This window comes from Thamnophis sirtalis, unplaced genomic scaffold (genome assembly GCF_051295495.1).
Source record: "Thamnophis sirtalis isolate CommonGarterSnake01/CBP01778 unplaced genomic scaffold, rThaSir2_p1.2 scaffold_10, whole genome shotgun sequence".
NCBI lineage: Eukaryota > Metazoa > Chordata > Lepidosauria > Squamata > Natricidae > Thamnophis > Thamnophis sirtalis.
In genome coordinates this window covers 59,119,264-59,137,679 of record NW_028261390.1, presented here as the reverse complement: position 1 = coordinate 59,137,679, position 18,416 = coordinate 59,119,264, and the positions used below count along the sequence as shown (strand labels likewise).

General features: G+C 35.4%; 1 protein-coding gene across 1 annotated transcript in view; it reads right to left on the bottom strand.

Annotated features, from left to right (window-relative positions):
* Window positions 1–18,416, bottom strand: part of TLL1 (tolloid like 1) — a 136,208-nt gene that overhangs the window by 50,962 nt on the left and 66,830 nt on the right. The window contains exons 2-5 of the mRNA XM_087724687.1: window positions 10,686–10,796; window positions 5,561–5,641; window positions 3,474–3,626; window positions 1,193–1,310 (exon numbers count right to left, since the gene is read on the bottom strand). Coding sequence (XP_087580813.1) covers window positions 1,193–1,310; window positions 3,474–3,626; window positions 5,561–5,641; window positions 10,686–10,796 — 463 coding nt within the window. The remainder of the gene's footprint in view (window positions 1–1,192; window positions 1,311–3,473; window positions 3,627–5,560; window positions 5,642–10,685; window positions 10,797–18,416) is intronic.

Sequence of the window (18,416 nt, the reverse complement as noted above, 5' to 3'; positions counted from 1 at the left end):
TGGACGAATGGTTAGTGAAAATGATGGAACTTGCAAAAAGGGCTAAATTAATTTCTTTGATCAGAGGGAAAAAACCAGTATCTACATTCATGGCTGCGCGGCAACCCCTTGACAGGCTATTTGCATGAAATGGGGGGGGGGGAAATGCACTTATAATTTATGCCCTTAATAATTAGAAAAATTGGATAATAGAAAAAAAAGTGAGCTTTTCTTTTTGTAGAGCAAGAGATAATTTGGTAATTATATTTACTCAAAAGGAAATGGAAGCGTTTTGTATTTCTTTTTATTCTTTCGCTCTGCACTTTTCATTTTCTATCTTTCTTTCTTTCTTTGAATCCCTGTACTTTTTATTAATTTGTATTAATGTTTATGTTCTTTGTAAAAAAAAATGATATATTGTACTGCATACAGAAACAGTATATGCACATATATACAGTGGAATGTGGTTTATATTAAATTGAAACTGTTATGTTGAAAATTTCACACACATAACTCAGACTCCCCATAAGCCATCAGATAAGTTATCAATGCCTGAGAAGCCTATATATAGAGAAGCCTATATATAAGCCTATATATCCCTGCTATAGATATAATTTATCTTTTTGTAATGTAATTGTTTTTCTCTTTTTTATATATTTTTCCTCTTTATTCAGAAGGAAGGAAGAAAGGAAGGAAGGAAGGAAGGAGGGAGGGAGGGAGGGAGGGAGGGAAGGAAGGAAGGAAGGAAGGAGGGAGAGAGGGAGGGAGGGAGGGAAGGAAGGAAGGAAGGAAGGAGGGAGGGAGAGAGGGAGGGAGGGAAGGAAGGAAGGAAGGAAGGAAGGATTGATTTCTGATGCTCACTGTCAGCTTCCCATAAAGCTGTGCAGTTGAAAAGCTGAGAGGAATTCGGAGGTTACTGCTGCTCTCATCATTATACAAAGATATAATAATGCTTAAAACAGATCTGAATATTAACAATCAGAGTACATCAAAACAAAAACATAGTTAGGACATAAATATTATCCATATCTTTCTTTGCATCCCACAACCTGACACAAATATATAGGCTGTGGGTTTTGTGACTTGGAAGTTTCTCTGATCATAGCCTCTCAAGAAAATGTAGTTCCAGTCTTCTGTGGAGTTGATTTTTTGGTCTGGTTCCAGTAGGGTGGCTCACAATTCATTAGAATCCATATCTTTTATATGAACCTACCCGCAAGGCCGGTATGTAAACACTATGTAGCTTTCTTCATCACTTCTTTCGATGAATGTAACGCAGGTATATTTTTCCCAGTGTCGCATTGCTTGCTTGAACATTGCACGTTGGCTGCCTAAAATCAAAATGTGTAACAAAATCAAAACTTTCAGAAACAAAACAAAACATATCACCCCACAATATTAAAGTTAAATTTTCAATTTTGAAACAAATGAAATCAGGAAGGTCTTAAAGACAACAGAATTCTGAAGACAGGTTGGAAGGGCTGGGTAGCAACTAGTGAAATCTTACAAAGCAAGAATCTTTCTTCCAAAAAGGATTTACTCTGCAGAAATACATAAAGAAATTGCGTATGTTAAACATGTTAACCTAAGGATTTTTAATTACCCATGGTTAGAAAGAAATATATCAACTGTCAGACTGATGCTTCGCAAAACTTGTGGCCACAAAGCTGGACACATAGCCATCAGCCAAAACCTTGTACAACAACATGCTTAATTAGTTTGTCTTAGTGAATTATCATTCATGCATGAAATACACTTCATTTTTACTGATATGCCATTTGTCCAACAGCTGTTAATAACATGGAAATAATATGTCTTGGTCTTTTATGTATATGCAAGATAATAAACAGCATTTTGTTGCAAATGCCAGAGCATTAAATTATGCACAAAATGGGAAATAATTTAATTAAATAATGGGCAACACAGTGAAAAGCAATTGGGTTGCTTTTGAATAAACAATTATTCAGTGATTGATATGTTTACTGTAATCCCTAAGAAAAAACTGTTTGTGCACATACACACTTACATACATTCTCTTCACACTATTCTTTTTCAGAGTATGCAATGTTATATAAGGAGCAAAAAAAAGGAGTAAACCAATTAAGATTTCAGATAAGAAAAGGAATTTTCTTTCAACCCTTCCTCATACAGTATTTGTTTCATGAGCTAATCCTCATTTGTTCTCATTATACAACCAAATCATTTCAATGTACTTCTTTCACATGGATGTTCCCTTCTATATTTTGTACATATTCATTCAGCACCCCTTTTTAAACCCTATCTCTTCTTGTCCTAACACACACAAACACACCAGACACACTTGCATTTGCCTATCCAATGAAACCTATATCATTTTTTATATATTCATCAATTCTCCTGGACAGTATCAAAGTACAAAGATTATTAAGAAGAGACTATACAGCCACTTGTCTGAGATGGTATAGGTTCTTCTGCTTGAGTAGGGGGCAGATTAGACGACCTTCAAGGTCCCTTCCAGATTCTATTCTGTTCTGTTCTGTTCTGTTCTGTTCTATTCTATTCTACTTTATTCATGTTTATTACATCTTTCTCTTTTTTGTTAGCTTTATAGTGTGTGTTTATATGTGTATTTGTGTGTACACAGATAGATATAAATATATATAGCATAGGTATATAGGTATAGAGATAGACATATAGACAGACATTCATAGACAGATACTTTGGTCATGAAAAGATAGGCCCATAGAACCTTTTGCTGCCCATCATGTTTTTAGGAATTGAAGAATTTACTTGATGGTTGTTAGTAAGTTTAAAAAAAGTGTAGACTAAGTTACCCATCTTAATCACATTACAAGCTGCATTCTCTGCTACTGTATTGCTAAAGACAGTGTGCATCCTTTGTCGATGTGCATATCCCATTTATAGAATTAGAGCCTTGAAATGCACATGCATTCATCATTAGTTAATGGATTGCATAATAATGTTGCATAAATAAATAAAGGAATAGATTTGGCATTCCAATATTAACACCAGCATTTTCCAACTTCTGCTAGAAGTTATTGAATTACTGTAACCATTATTTCCACTCAGCAACAGTAGCAGGCAGGAATATTAGTTTATAATGCAATAACATCTGGGAAGTTAAGTCTGGAGAAAAAAAAATATAATATGCTACATTCCTCTAAAAGCAAAGTTAGTTAAATTTCTCAACAATCACTTTTCCACAGCTTTAAAATAAGCACAATGACATTATATTTCTTTTAATGATTCATAAGGTGGGTCATAACACATGGAAATACATCTGTATCATTCAGATTTCAGAATATGTAAATAATTTAAAATTTGGTATTATTAAATACATTAAGAATAATTGCCATTTCATGGAATAGAATAAAATTATAAAAGAAGGAACTGTCTTCAAGACATCTCCAGTTGAATTGCTAAATACATATATTTCTCTATTTGGGAAGGCTTAGTTCATGGGTTTGATAAATATGTGCCTTGGTCTGCCTTACCAGTGAAATTTCCTGCTATGACATATGGAATCACACCTCCTGGCCATATTCTTTCTGTGCGTGATGTAGCTGCCCGGGAAAATCTTTTTCTCTCATTGTTCCCTGAGAATGTTAAAGTTGGTCTTGCCTTTGTTTTATTTTTTTGTTCAAAACCTGCAATGACATTTATGTTGTAAAAATACCATTCTTAATATTGTGCTAACAATAACATTTTCTTCAGATAAGTGAGCATTTTCCTCTTACGTATAGTCAAGCTTTGCATTATGGTGAATATACATACATACATTCCGTGGCCCGACAAAACCGCGCTCGTCAAAATAGCGATGATAAAACCACGTCGCTAAAGCCGCAACGTCATCACCGTGACGTCATCACCGCCGCGACAACAGCGCGGCGACAGAGGGGCGCTTTAAAACAGCGCGGCGGCAGAAAGCCGATTTAAATTAAGGTAAGGGTTAGGATTAGGTTTAGGGGTTTGGTTTAGGTTTAGGGTTAGGGTTAGGTTAGGGTTAGGTTTGGGTTAGGTTTAGGGTTAGGTTTAGGGTTAGGTTAGGGTTAGATTTAGGGTTAGGTTTAGGGTTAGGTTTAGGGTTGGGTTTAGGGTTAGGGTTAGGGTGCTGAGTGCTTCGGAAGGCGCGGATTTGCCCTCCGCACTTATGTCGGCGCGGATAAGGGCTTCGCGGTTTTGTCGGTGAACCCATACATTCATATGATTTAAGAAATATATAATAACATTAATGACTGTGACTCAATGCTAAGGAACTATTTATCATAAACTCAGTATTTAGAATATTTACTTTTCTGTCCTTCCTGCTATGCTGATTCACTCTTGGTACTGTAAATATCTCCTCCTCCTGCTTTTTCCCCTTAATACTTATTTAAATAATGTGCCAATGAATCATTCCAATGTTTCTTTACCTAGAAAGTTATTTTTTAGTTAAAGCATAATAATTTTTGTAGCGAATATCTCTAAAACTGCAATAGTTATTTTATTTGTATGCAGAATTTCTTTTCAAATGTTTAATGTGAAGCAAGATAAATGAAAATGATATTTTTAAAAAGCGTCTCTAAAGTAAAAGGTTTGGTAGTTCAACTGTATGTGAAGTTCCCAAGCCAAGAAACTTTGCATTGCATTGTTTTGAATTATATTTCTTTATTGAACTGAATTAAAGTTGATATGCAGAATAAACTTTTCTAGAAACTGAAATGCCAATTGAAATCAGGACAAATTCCACAGCATGTTTAATAAGGTTTATCAAATACATCCCCTGTAGACTTATTTAAATTAGCTATTGCAAAAGGCAAAATCTAAACTTATGAATGGCATGAAAAGCAAAATATAGCCAATGGCAATGCATCAAGTTTTACTAGAAGCATACATAAATGTTAGAACACATTTAGGAAAAATTAAGTCAAAATCAGTGTTATTTGTAAGGAAAACTATGTTTGGAGAGTAAGTAAGTAAGGAGAGTTAAGTAAGATCTTTATTACGGTTATTGCTGTATGTACAGCAATATACATTTGTCTTTACACTATATTAAAAAGACTAACACTAAAATATAATTAAAAGTATTTACATTAAAAGTGGATAATAACATTATGGTCCAAAGATTGTTAAAGGTATGTCCAGATAATTGGTACAAATGGTACTATACTGTAGCCAATTTTTTTCTTATGGACATTGCAGCAGCGTAGGAAAACTATGTTAAAATTGATGGACATTGGGGTTGGCAAAATAAAAAGGAAAAATTGATTAGGTAAAATACCTGGGACCAAAACAGATCTCTTTATGTTATGATAAAAATATACCGCAAAATATACTGTACCTCTGCTTGATAGCAACTGAGAAGTTTAGAATATGGATGTATTATAGGTTTGTTTTAAAATTTCAATTTAATTTGATCACAGACGGCATACACATATAATAGGCACTTGCATAAACTGGAATTAGAACATAACTAAAATATTTCATTCACAATTAGCTTATCTACTTACTGTCATGGCTACTCAGAGATTGGACCAAGAAAGGTATGGCATGTCTTATATTGCATGCAATGATGAACCAAATTTAAGTAGCTTGCCCATACCTGACTCGATTCTTCTTATCCTGTCTATAAGCTGATAGAGAACATTGCTTTTTTTTGACACCTCACGGTCTTCAAAGCCACCTTTTAAAAGAAAAGTCAAAGTAAATGGAAAATTGCATGTGTACATTCAGCAAATGTATTTACAAAAAGTAGAGGAAGAATATGGAATATTTTAAATATTACAGTATTGAATTATTATAACATTTTCCTCCCTACCATAATGATTTTGACTAAGAATGATAAATTATGGTTTTATTTTAAAAACACAGTCTATGTGCTTGGTCATATTTGAGAGGCTGTCACAAAGAAAAGGGGGACAGGCTATTCTCCATTATTCCCGAGAGCAAGCCAAGAAGTAACAGATGGAAACTTATCAAAGAAAGATCCAATCTAAAACTAAGGAGAAATTTCCTGTTAGTGAGAGCAATTAATCAGTTGTTCAGAAGTTGTGAGTTCTCCAGCACCGGAGGTTTTTAAGAAGAGACTGGACAGTCATTTGTCCAGATTGGTATATGGTCTCCTGCTTGGGCAGGGGGTTGGACTAGAAGACCTCCAAGGTCCCTTCCTACTTGACTAGCACTGATGACTCTTAAAAAGTATTCTTTTCCTTTTGAAGGTATACTTTTTCACAATGATATTGTCAGGCCTGCATTTATATTCCTTTCGGAATTTTGGCCTGCCACACTTTCTATTATTTCATTATGCTGTTTCTTTAAGTATAGTCATTGGGAGGGGGGATTAGAAGGAGTAGAATTGTGGAATGTATTGTTTTCATTCTTGCTGGAAGTCAAGGTCATCCTTTGTCTCCGCACTTTCACACCTGAACGGAGGAAGCTGGGCATGGACGCCAGCGTGGAAGAAGATTGGACCATGTGATGGATTGTGGGTGTGGGGACAAGATCATGAACTTTTAACTGGGTGGAATTCTGATGTCATTTCCAGTATTGGGATTAACACAGATGTGCCTAAGATGTCTGTCTTATTAAATTGGAACAAAAAGGATCGTTTGCCTTGGACTCTGGTTTAATTCTGCATGATACTTGGAACGCTGACAGATATGTTGTATGTTAAATGGTTTCGTTTATGAAAAAAGTTCCAAATATATATGTTATTTGTTCAGTCGGATTCCCTTGTAAAATTTTGGGTAATAACATTCACTCATGCCTTGGGCCCTCAAGGAACCATTAATTAATGGATAAATAAATAAGCAAACATTCAAGGGCAAAAACTTCCTGAACTTTAGAAATATTTAAAAACATTTTTGACAGAAATATTTCATACACTTTAAACAGATTATTTCTCAACATCAGTATAAAGGGAAGCTACCATTTGAATACTGGAATAGCTCATCAAGGTTATGAGAGTATTTTGGGGATGATGTATGAGTAAAGTTATAAAAAAATAAGAGAAAACCCTCTATGGTCAGAGAATTATTGTACTAGTTATACTATATTAGGATCTATTATATTAGTTACATGCAAATAAGGACATATTTGTGGCCTATGATGAAATTGGCTTATATGAAATTTAGGGAAAAGATTTGAGTAAAATTAAGCATATATATTACTTAAAAATTATATTTTGGCAAGTGACCTCATCAACTCTTTTACAATTTTCACTTAAAAGCTGAATTATTTTTACTTGATAAGTACCTTTAATGATTCTATCAATTTCAAGCCTATCTTATTTAGGAACCACTTGGTGACATCAATTAAGATTCGCAAGCTTAACAGCATTTTCTGTAAGATATATTTGGCTGTGGCAGATAAATTCATTAAAAAAAAAATCACAAAGTTTAACCAAGAAGGAAAATACTACTTTCCATTTTATGTGATACTAAAAATTGTAATTCACTGACGTCCGTCACAAACGAACAAAGAATACTTTTCAAATAATACTGTATATATTATTTATATTAGTTACATTACTTATTTTAACACTTGACTGTGGTTACAATTGATTTTTTTTTTGTAATCACACTGAAAACTTTACATTATGCTGCTTCTGACTAATGAACATATACAGTATTATTTGAAACAAATACTTTTCAAATAATACTGTCTATAGCATTTGTGTTAGTTGCACTGCTTGTTTTAACACTTCAGGGTGTTTGTAACTGATTTTTTGTTAACACTGTCAAAACTTTTACATTACTTTTCTTTGAACTAATGACACTATTTACTTCCGGCAAACAAGTTTAGTTACCATTAGTAAAAAGATTATGAGTGAATGTTTAATCACTACACTTGTAGCTTATGAGATGCATAAAAAGACCTATTCAAAAGTGAGAACCAGTGAAATCAATGAAACATAGGTTAGCTATTTCAGTAATTCCTCGGGTTTTTTCAACATGTATTCTTCATGTAATCTTCTAAATTACGTGTTGAAAGGGTTACAAAAAAATGCACAGCGCCATATAAGGCAAATATGTTGTGTCATTGCTGAGTAATTTACCTAATGCCTTCCACTGTCACATAGCTGTAGCAAGCCTTGAGAAAAATGTTTTGAATTTTTCTCTTAGATTTTAGAAGAATGAGGTAATATGTTAAGACATTCTTACTCTATGAGCTATTTTGTCATCTTCCCAGAATGCAAACATTTACTGCCCAGTGACGCAACAATCTTTCAAAGTAAGGTTTAATTTCGGAAGTAATGTTTTAAGTGAAATGGTTTTTATTTTAAGGAAGTTGATACAAAGATGCAGTTTAAATAGTATTATATTAATTGCAAATTGTATTATAACGCTATGCCATCTTGTTTTCATTCATTAAAAATATTCTTTCTTTTTAAAAGTAAAATAATTAATACAAATTCTAAGCATTTTCCTTGATATTTAGGCTCATGACATACAGTATTTGTGAAATATGCAACTTAAAGAAGAACATTCTATTTTGTTTGGAGCTGATCACACATATTTTCTGAACAAAACATGAAGGAAATTGATCTGCTGGATACCATGTACTGTTAAAGATACCAGATTGACTATATCATGATTTTAAGATGTCTTTGGATGAAAAGCAGAAATGCAAGAAATACAAATATCATTATTTCCCTTACCTCATGATACTAGCAGAGAAATTAGACCAAAATGGCGCAAAGCTAAATATTCAGTGATAAAAAAGATGGCATTGATTTATATTTTAAATCAGTCTGTAAATGAGGTCAGATATGCTATTACTTAAAACAACAGATTAAATTAAGAAAAAAATAAGTGATGGTAAGGCAGTATAAGAATATCTACTCACCATATTTTAGTTATTTATTTATCAAATGTCTACATTGCCCATCTGATTTAAGTGACTCTAGATGGTTTATATAAATACAAATTAGAAACTGAGGTAAAGATGAAGATGTTACAAGGTAAGAGGCAATTCGGGCAATTTTTAGCTATGATGAACTTTCAAACTTATATCCGAGCTGAGGTGGTGCAGTGGTTAAATGCAGCACTGCAGGCTACTTCAGCTGACTGCAGTTCTGCAGTTCGGCTGTTCAAATCTCACCGGCTCAGGGTTGACTCAGCCTTCCATCCTTCCGAGGTGGGTAAAATGATGACCCGGATTGTTGTTGGGGGCAATATGCTGACTCTGTAAACCACTTAGAGAGGGCTGAAAGCCCTATGAAGTGGTATATAAGTCTAACTGCTATTGCTATTGCTATTGCTATCCTTCTATACAACTTCTAGATTGAGGTATGAGAAGCTCTGACATCTATATTCAATTTGTACACAGACCGATACTCCTATTACTTCCTGACCTGGAACCAAATGCCCTCTTTGATGGCATTTAGCATCAAATAAGTATCACAGATAAAATTTAATTCTTTTTGATAACATATTGTTCTGTATTTTTAATTTATTTTTTTGATTTTAAACGTTTCTTCTGCGCCAGAGAATAAAACAAGGATTTATTGTTTAGTTAATTATTTTTCCAACTTTTTTGTGATCATCGACATCATTTTACTAAGATTGTCTGCCAGCAATAACTTCTTTAAGTTAATGCAAACTCCTTCATAGTGTCTAGTAGCCTTATCTTCCACTGGCCTCTTTTTAAGATACTTTTTAAAAAATCAGTCATCATACTTTTTACAATGACTTTTGCTTCATTTTATGCAACCAAAATGTTTAAAACTTCACCTTCTTTATTATTGGCAGTGTGATGGCTCAGAGTTTATGATGATGAGCTTGTCAGCTGGCAAGATGACATCCTGGGTTTGAGATCTGAGTATTATGCGACAAGTTGAAAGCCTGTCTTCACTTAGCTCCTGCTTGTCTACTTGCAACTGCAAGTAGAACCCAGCCTATGGGAAACCATAGCCGGTCACAAGCCCGGATAAATGGGGAGTGTTGGTTCCCGTGGCGACGGAACCGTGAAACAAACTGAGAATCCAATGGCAGGACACACACGGATAAACAACTCTGTAATCCGTGATGTTCTGCCTTTGGCCTTCACAATGCAACGGTCACTGCCTTGTGGACGTTGACATTTACGAAGATTAAGTCCAAGTAAGTCCAACTGCAAGTAGACACATAGGTAACACTTCTATAGCACTCCACAATGTCATGCTGACCATGTGACCACCAAAATGTCTTCAGACAGCGATTACTCATGGACTTGAAATGGAGATGAGTGTCGTCCCCTATAACGGGCAATGACCTAGCAGAGTAAAATCTGCAGCGACTCTTTTCCTTTCCCTTTCTTTATTATTACATCAATCTGATTTTGCTTCATTAACTATTGAATCATTTGTTCTTCTCACAGCCCATGATATTCTCAACTATTTGTCCTGCATTGTTGCTCAGATGATCAGCTTGTTTTCATAGCAGTAATCTAGTTTTCATAGCGATAGGTACCTTTGTGGTACAGCATGATGTCACTGCACTGCATTTTTATATGATATCAAATAGAACAGTGGTCTTTCTCCAAAGTCTCTATTTCATAAGCACCTTAAACAAATGGCTACATTTATTAATTAACTGAATGAATAATATATATTATATTTATTTGAAAACTTAGAATTATTCACAACCAATAACACATTACAAATCCCCATTACAAAATATATACAATATATATAATATATACAAAATTCTGAATATATAAATGAATAAAAAATGTTTGTAGCTTACCAGTATTATGTCCATTTTTTCCCTCTGAATGTTGTGTAAGATCAATTGTCCTATCAATCTGAAAGATTTTTAAGTCTTCAACATCTAAGGCAATATCTCCCCAAAAGACAGCTTTAAATACAAAAAGAAAGCTTAATATAAATATATTAAAAGTAATATCATACAATTTTTTATTTGAAGTCTATGACTATAATTAAACATAGATCTTTAAGGATAGTTTGATATATTGAAATCAAGGATCTTTGCTTGCTTAAAGTCTCTTGCAAACATCATTATTGTGAAAGACGTTATAATGCACAAGATAAATTATACAGTTTAAATGCTACAGTGTTACAGAAGTCTTTATTGTTATACTGACTTTGAATGTAGGTGTTCTAAATATATTATTCTATACAATATTGAATATTTGAGGATAGGAAGTTAAAGATACAAATCATTAAGAGGAAAAAGAAATGATTAAAACACTATATAACCAATTTCGTTGTATTTAAGTACAATGACAATAAAGATTATACTTATACTATATGGCTATAGAAAAGAGATAGCATGTAAATATAATTCTTAATTTCTACATAGTTCCTTGGTAAAATAAACACTTTGCAATAATTAAAAATATGTTATCCTTTTTTTAATCAATAAGGAAACATTTTGTTCAGTGGTGGGTTGCAGGCGGTACGCCCCGGTACCGGTGCCTGCCCAGAGCATCGGGTACCGTTCTGTACCATTCACATGGAGCATACAGCATCTGTGTGATGCTCCACCAAGCAACTGGAGCATTGCGGAGATCATAGAGGTGTCACTGGAGGGTAGGACGCATGCATGCGCTGCACGCGTTCATGTGGATGGCACCGGGCCCTGTTGCAACTGTAATGGTTGCAACGTGATCCGGAATCCACCACTGATTTTTTTCTTAAAATATATAAGATTTAAACATTTTAAATTTCCCAATATATTCTGTCACAAATATAATATTTTCAACAAGTTTACTATGCAATATTGTTTCAATGTTTTATCAATGTTAACCCTATCAATCTGTCAGCAGAATAAATGATGGCAGCACCAGCGGTGGTCTAGGAGCAGCGGGAGCGCTTAGTAGTGGCAGTAGTATGCAGCAACAGCGGCACTGCTTTCCTGGCGGCGGTGGTGGCGATTGGCGGCAATTGGCAGTGAGGGAGAGCCAGCAGAGGCGGCAGCGCTAAGTGGAGCCTCCAAACGCCAGTGCTAAGCAGCGCTGTGACCAGGAAGCCTTTGCAAGCCTCAGGCAAAGCCAAGAGGTTGAAAGCCTCCAAAGAAACCCTGGCAGTCCCTCTCAGGAAAGCCCTGGGGCTAATTGAGAGCCCTGGCTCCAAGAGGAGCTATTATCGATTATATGTCCTTCCCTAGGAGTTTGGAAGTAAAACTTTTCAGAGGAGAAGCCAATTGAAACAGACTAAGGTAGCCAATTCAGTAATTTTAAATAGATAAATTGAGGAGAGAGCAATTAGCACAGCCAGTTCAGTGGTGGGTTTCAAAAATTGTTGGAACCTACTCTGTGGGTGCGGCTTCCTTTGTGGGAGTGTCTTGCCACCTATGTGACTGGATGGGAGTGGCTTGCCGCGCATGTCACCGGATATGAAATTATGAATTAGTACTTAGGTCGGTCCAAGTAGCTATTCAGAAACTCTGGCATTGAAGCATGCAAGTCTTAAAGCTGTCAAGTTACAAGATCCTTGCCAGTGGTGGGTTTCAAAAAATTTTGGAATCTCTTCTGTAGGTGTGGCCTGCTTTCCGGGTCCACTGGTGGAACCTCTTCTAACCAGTTCGGTAGATTTGACGAACCGGTTCTACCGAATAGGTTCGAACTGGTAGGAACCCACCTCTGAGCCAGTTCCAATCGAACTCAGTTTAAAAAAGCAGGAGGACACTCCTCAGAGGCGATGACATCACTTTGGTAGACTCAGTTCTATTAGTTACTGGCTGAGTTAACCCATGCATAACCGCTGTCTCCACCAATTTTGGAGAATGGTGAGAGGAAACTTAATTTTTTATAATCAGAGAAAGAAGAAAAGAAAATGTATAGTTCAGAAAGAAAGTAAGAAAGAGAAAGAAGGGCGGAAGGATCTTAGATGGAATATTTACATTAAAAGAAAGCTTCTAAAACTCCACATGAATATAATGAAGATGAGAAACAAACAAACAAAGAAAAACACAACTGGCTACAGTCAATCTAAATAGTTACACTGAATAAAATAGCATAACGTGCTGTATATTTAATAATCAAAGCTCTTATTTTAAAATTTTGCTTACATTTAGGGCTTTTTTGTATTTTGTTTTTACTTTTTCATGAAAACCAATTAGACTAACTCCTTATCTCTGATGCCTAATAAGCACTTAATCGAAAAGGTAATAGAAAATGTACTGTTGACAATGGAATTTATGAAAAAATAATTTGAGGCTGGTGAGATTAAGATTGTGGAATGAGGACTGCAATTTAAAAGCGTAATTAAAATGTAACCCTGGGACTGAAACTTTCAATGAGATAATTATCTGGCAGGGTGAGAAGGGAAGCCTCAGATAAATATTTTATGTGGCTCCAGTGCCAAGGCAAAGAATTAGGGAAGGTACCTACTTCGTCACACATGAAAATCATGGCAAATTTCATATACAGAAAAATGATACAGGTTTCTTAAAAGTAAGTTATTGCAAAGATTACATTTCTACTACAATTATTACTTTCTGATCATCAACACTAGCATCACGTCTGGAATATATTTAGCTTCAACTTTTGTAACATCTTCAAAATGTACGTTGTACAATACCATTCAGAGTTACTTTACTGATAGAAGTTATAAACTCTTCAATGTGACTTCTTACCTTCAACCCTCTTCTGCCTAAAAGGAGATCCTTACAGTGTAGCTACGTAGACATGATCAGGAAAACTTCCCCCCCTCAAATATCTGTTTAATTGGGTGGTTTTCATTATATATTACTCTGGTATCAGAGGTGGATTCCTATCAGTTCACACCTATTCGGTAGAACCGGTTCGTCAAATCTACCGAACCGGTTAGAAGAGGTTCCACCAGTGGACCCGGAAAGCAGGCCACACCTACAGAAGAGGTTCCAAATTTTTTTGAAACCCACCACTGGTCCTTGGATATGATTATTCTACACTATCATGCTCATATTTATAAAACTCAGTGCCTCTGTGAAAGGTAAGGATAACTACTACATTTGTGGTGCAATCAGAACATTGCATGTGTTGAAGTTGTTTTAACGCAAACCAAAGATGCCTTTTAAAAAACAAGTTTACATCATATTCCTATGCATGCCAGTGCTGTGTGTGAGGTAATTTAAGGTGGTTCTGACAAGTGTCGTCGGCATCTTCATATCCGGTCGCATGGATGGCAAGCCACTCCCATCCGGTCACATGGGTGGCAAGCCACTCCCACAAAAAAGGCCACACCCACAGAGTAGGTTCAAACAATTTTTGAAACCCACCAGTGTTTGGTATGTATTATCAGTAATACCATTATAATAATTCAGAACACTGCATAAGGATAATACCTATGGCTTAATTTATCAGAGACTCTGTTACTCAACAATCTTTCCCAAGGAGTGTTTATCAGAAAAAGTATCTTTACTGTGTTCCTTTTACTTAAAGATTATGTTTCTCTACATTTGCTGACAATTATATCCCCCGTTTAAAAATGTGTGTAACATTGACATTGATTTCGCAAAGGAAAGCAATAGCCTAGAAGAACAAATCAAGCCAAATATGTCTTCAGTCTTTTTCACTTTTTTAAAATGAACTGTAGTTCACCATTCCAGTTTGACAGGCACGTTGCACAAAGTGTAAAAAAACTGATATTGAAATACAAAATAGGCAACAAGCCAGACCGTTCTGGGAGGCAGAACAATTATATAGCAATTTAACTCTTTTTAAATTTGGAATGAATGTAAAATGATGAAATCAAGCACATGTCCAGGCTTGTCAGGAACCCAGGGAGAATGAATTATTTATATATTTTCATTAAAAAAAACTTTTAGGAAATCTATCAACATACTTGCACTGCAGGGATGCTAAACTATCAATCCATTTTGTTGGACTGATACAATTTTGTAGAAAGTAATTTTTTTTTCCAGCTCACTATTTTAACAGACTGCATAAACCACTCCACAGGGACACCTTTGCATGGCAAAAACACACATTAATATTTTACGAGTAGATGAATAAGTAAATTCTACACTATGACACTTTATGCGTACTTTAAAAGAAACTTCACTTTTCTGTTTACTTGTATCTAAGCCAGATTATTTTATGACTTAAATCCAGTTCTCAAACATTTTATAAATGTATAAACAGCAGAGAAAGTTGAGTGACAAATAATAACCTTTTCCAACTGACCTAATCCATTCTTCCCCTATAGTTGCCCTCCAGATATGTTGGTTGAGTGATTTGGGAAGCTGGAATATGTAACAAAATATCAATCAGGCCATGACTCACCATAGATGACTTCTCTGTTTCTTGTGGTGGACATCAGATGCTTTTGAGGTGCTTGTTACGTGGGAGACATACTTTTCTTCTGACATTTTTTCTATGTGACTAGTATTTAACTGCGGTTATTTACTAGGAGAAAGTAAGTGCCAAGAGAGAGTGCCCTTACCTAGTGCCTTTTCCAGCTGTTTCATAAAATGTGTCTGCCAGCTAAACAAAAAGTGATTGAATTCTATTTTTTCATTTTCCATTGTTATTTTTGTTTATTCCTAAATACAGGTGCTGAAAAAGTCTTTTGGCCCAGCTGCTACTGAAATGTTTATTGTTGTGGGATCATCTAAATTAAACCAGTATCGGCCTACTGCCACACTCTTCCCAACGGCCGGTAAGATCCCACAGTGTGGGCCTCCTTCAGATGCCGTCAGCCAGACAATGTTGGCTGGCGGCTCCCTGGAGGAGAGCCTTCTCTGTGGCTGCCCCAACCCTTTGGAATGAACTACCCCCAGAAATCCAGACCTCACCCACTCTCATGGCCTTCAGAAAAGCCGTCAAGACCTGGCTATTCCGGCAGGCCTGGGTCTGTTGACCTCATTGTTGAGGTCCAGCCCCGACTGAAATGAATGTAACTGTGTTGTTTTTTAACGTGTCTATTTTATTTTTATTTTATTTTATTTTATTTCCCCTCTCTGCAAGCCGCCTGGCGTCCTCCGGGATTGGGCGGCCTATAAATAAAATTAAACTTGAAACTTGAAACTTTCCAGCCTTTTTCATTTTTCTAGTTTTAGAAAACTAGGTCACCGAACCTCAAAGATGAAGCTCCTGCCTATGATTTCAGTATGGCCTATTTGCAATGTGCGACAGAGATAGCGACTGAGATGATAGAGATAGCAATAGCACTTAAGATTTATATATTGCTCCGCAGTACTTTACAGGCCTCTCTAAGCGGTTTACAGAATCAGCATATTGCCCCCAACAATCTGGGTCCAAATTTCACTGGCTTCAGAAAGATGGAAGGCTGAGTCAATCTTGAGCTGGTGACAATCGGACTACTGGCAGTCGGCAGAATTAGGCTTGCATTCTAACCACTGCGCCACCACAGCTCTATGGTATTTCTTTCATTTTGTTCTATTTTGATTTTTAAAAAATTAAAATTCCTATTTTTTAATTAAGGTATCAGTTGTTAAATTTATATTTTGCCTTTCATAGAGGAGTTCAAGGCACCATGCATATCATTTCCATCTTCCTTTATACCCCGTAACAACGCTATGAAGTAAGTTGGGCTGAGAGAGTGTGATTGCCCCCACCCCACCCCAAAATCTCACTTGATCCCAAATGTTGTATTTCATTTTAATTACCTCTCCCAGGAAAATATAGTTCTCCAGGAAAACAATGAAAACAAATTTATTAAATGTAACAAGCAACAAACTATTGAATAGTCAGGCAACTTGCTACCAAAGTCAGCCCTATGATGAGGTATACATATTTCAGTGTTGCTTTTAGGCACATAATGCTTTCTTTTCTGAGCATATTAGCAAAAGTTTACTATAAGTGATTATACTTAGAAATGCAATAATAGTACAGAGAGGAGAAAATGGGGAAACATTGTCCAATGATGATAGGTTCAATTCAGCTATAAATACAATACACCATTACCTGTTCAATCAATATATGCACATAGGGTAAAGTTATATATGTCTTTGTTTTGAGAAAATATATTAAAATATAATAAAATATTCTGAAAACTTTTGAAATCTATAAATAAGTGGCTTATATACATATTCTGAAACAGAAAAACCAATTATTTTGAGTAAAATATATTAATAGTGGGACAAAATTATCTCAGCAGAGGTAAACAGCTACAGCCCAATGCAAATGAAATCTGTAGATGACTAGCTAATCCGAAAAAAGTATCAAAAATTAGAATTTCACCAAGTAAAAGATAAAATTTCAGTAACATAGTATTGATCTTAATTATCCAAACATCAATGTTACATACTGTATGTTGCAACGTGTAATAGTTATTATACTAATTGTTTTTGCATCCAAACATTCTGCATGAATTTTTCCTCTTCTTAGCAGCATTCCCCGATAAATATAGGATAAATGAAGGATATGCAGTGGACTATATAATTATCATATAGTAAATAATAATTGTTACAATATTTATTAATGTATTTGTATCCCGCCTTTATTATTTTTACAAATGCTAAAAGTGGCAACCATATCCACATGCCTTCTTCCTCTTATTGTCCCTACATCAACAACCTTATCAGGTGGGTTGGGCTGAGAGAAAGTGACTGGCCCACTGTCATCCAGCTGTCTTTCATGGCTGTGGCAGGACTAGAACCCATGGTTTCCCATTTTCTAGTCTCCTACCTTCACCACTAGATCAAACTGCTCAGATTTTAGATAGATAGATAGATAGATAGATAGATAGAGAGAGAGAGAGAGAGAGAGAGAGAGAGAGAGAGAGAGAGAGAGAGAGAGAGAGATGGATGGATGATAGACAGAGATAGAAATATATATATATATATATACACTGTATTTCTGAACACATGTAAGTATTATATAAATGGGTGTAAAAATTTAAATGATATAGATTCTGTCATAGCGGAAAAAATAAAACTGGTGTTTTATTGCTCTTTCACACTTTTCCCTCTTGTCAGCTTCTCGGTAAAAACAAAACAAAACAAAAAACTTTATTCAGCAGATCTAGGAAACGAACCAGGAAAGAACCATGGCTCAAGGACATTTCTGGATCCAGCAACAGAAAGATCAGTGTTCTCCTTGCCACAGTTCCTCCTCTTCTTCTATTTTAATCCAGTGCTTCCTTGGGAAAGGCAGCCAACATGAAAGGATGGCTCTGGAGGAAGATGGAGCACTGAACATCATCAGATGTCCCCCCACCACAATGACATCCTGCCTCTGACTCTGCCACTATCTCTATCTATAATTCTATCTTCATTCACCTGCAAATATATATGTGTGTGTGTGGTTTTTTTAAAAATTTGTGCTTATAAATAAATAAAGGGAGACTAGCATAGATCTATTTCAAGCTATTTAGCTCTCATCAGCTAGCCATACCCTTACTGGGATTTGTATGTACGTATGTACATAGATAGATAGATAGATAGATAGATAGATAGATAGATAGATAGATAGATAGATAGATAGATAGATAGATAGATAGATAGATAGATAGATAGATAGATAGATAGATAGATAGAGATAGAGATAGAGATAGAGATAGAGATAGA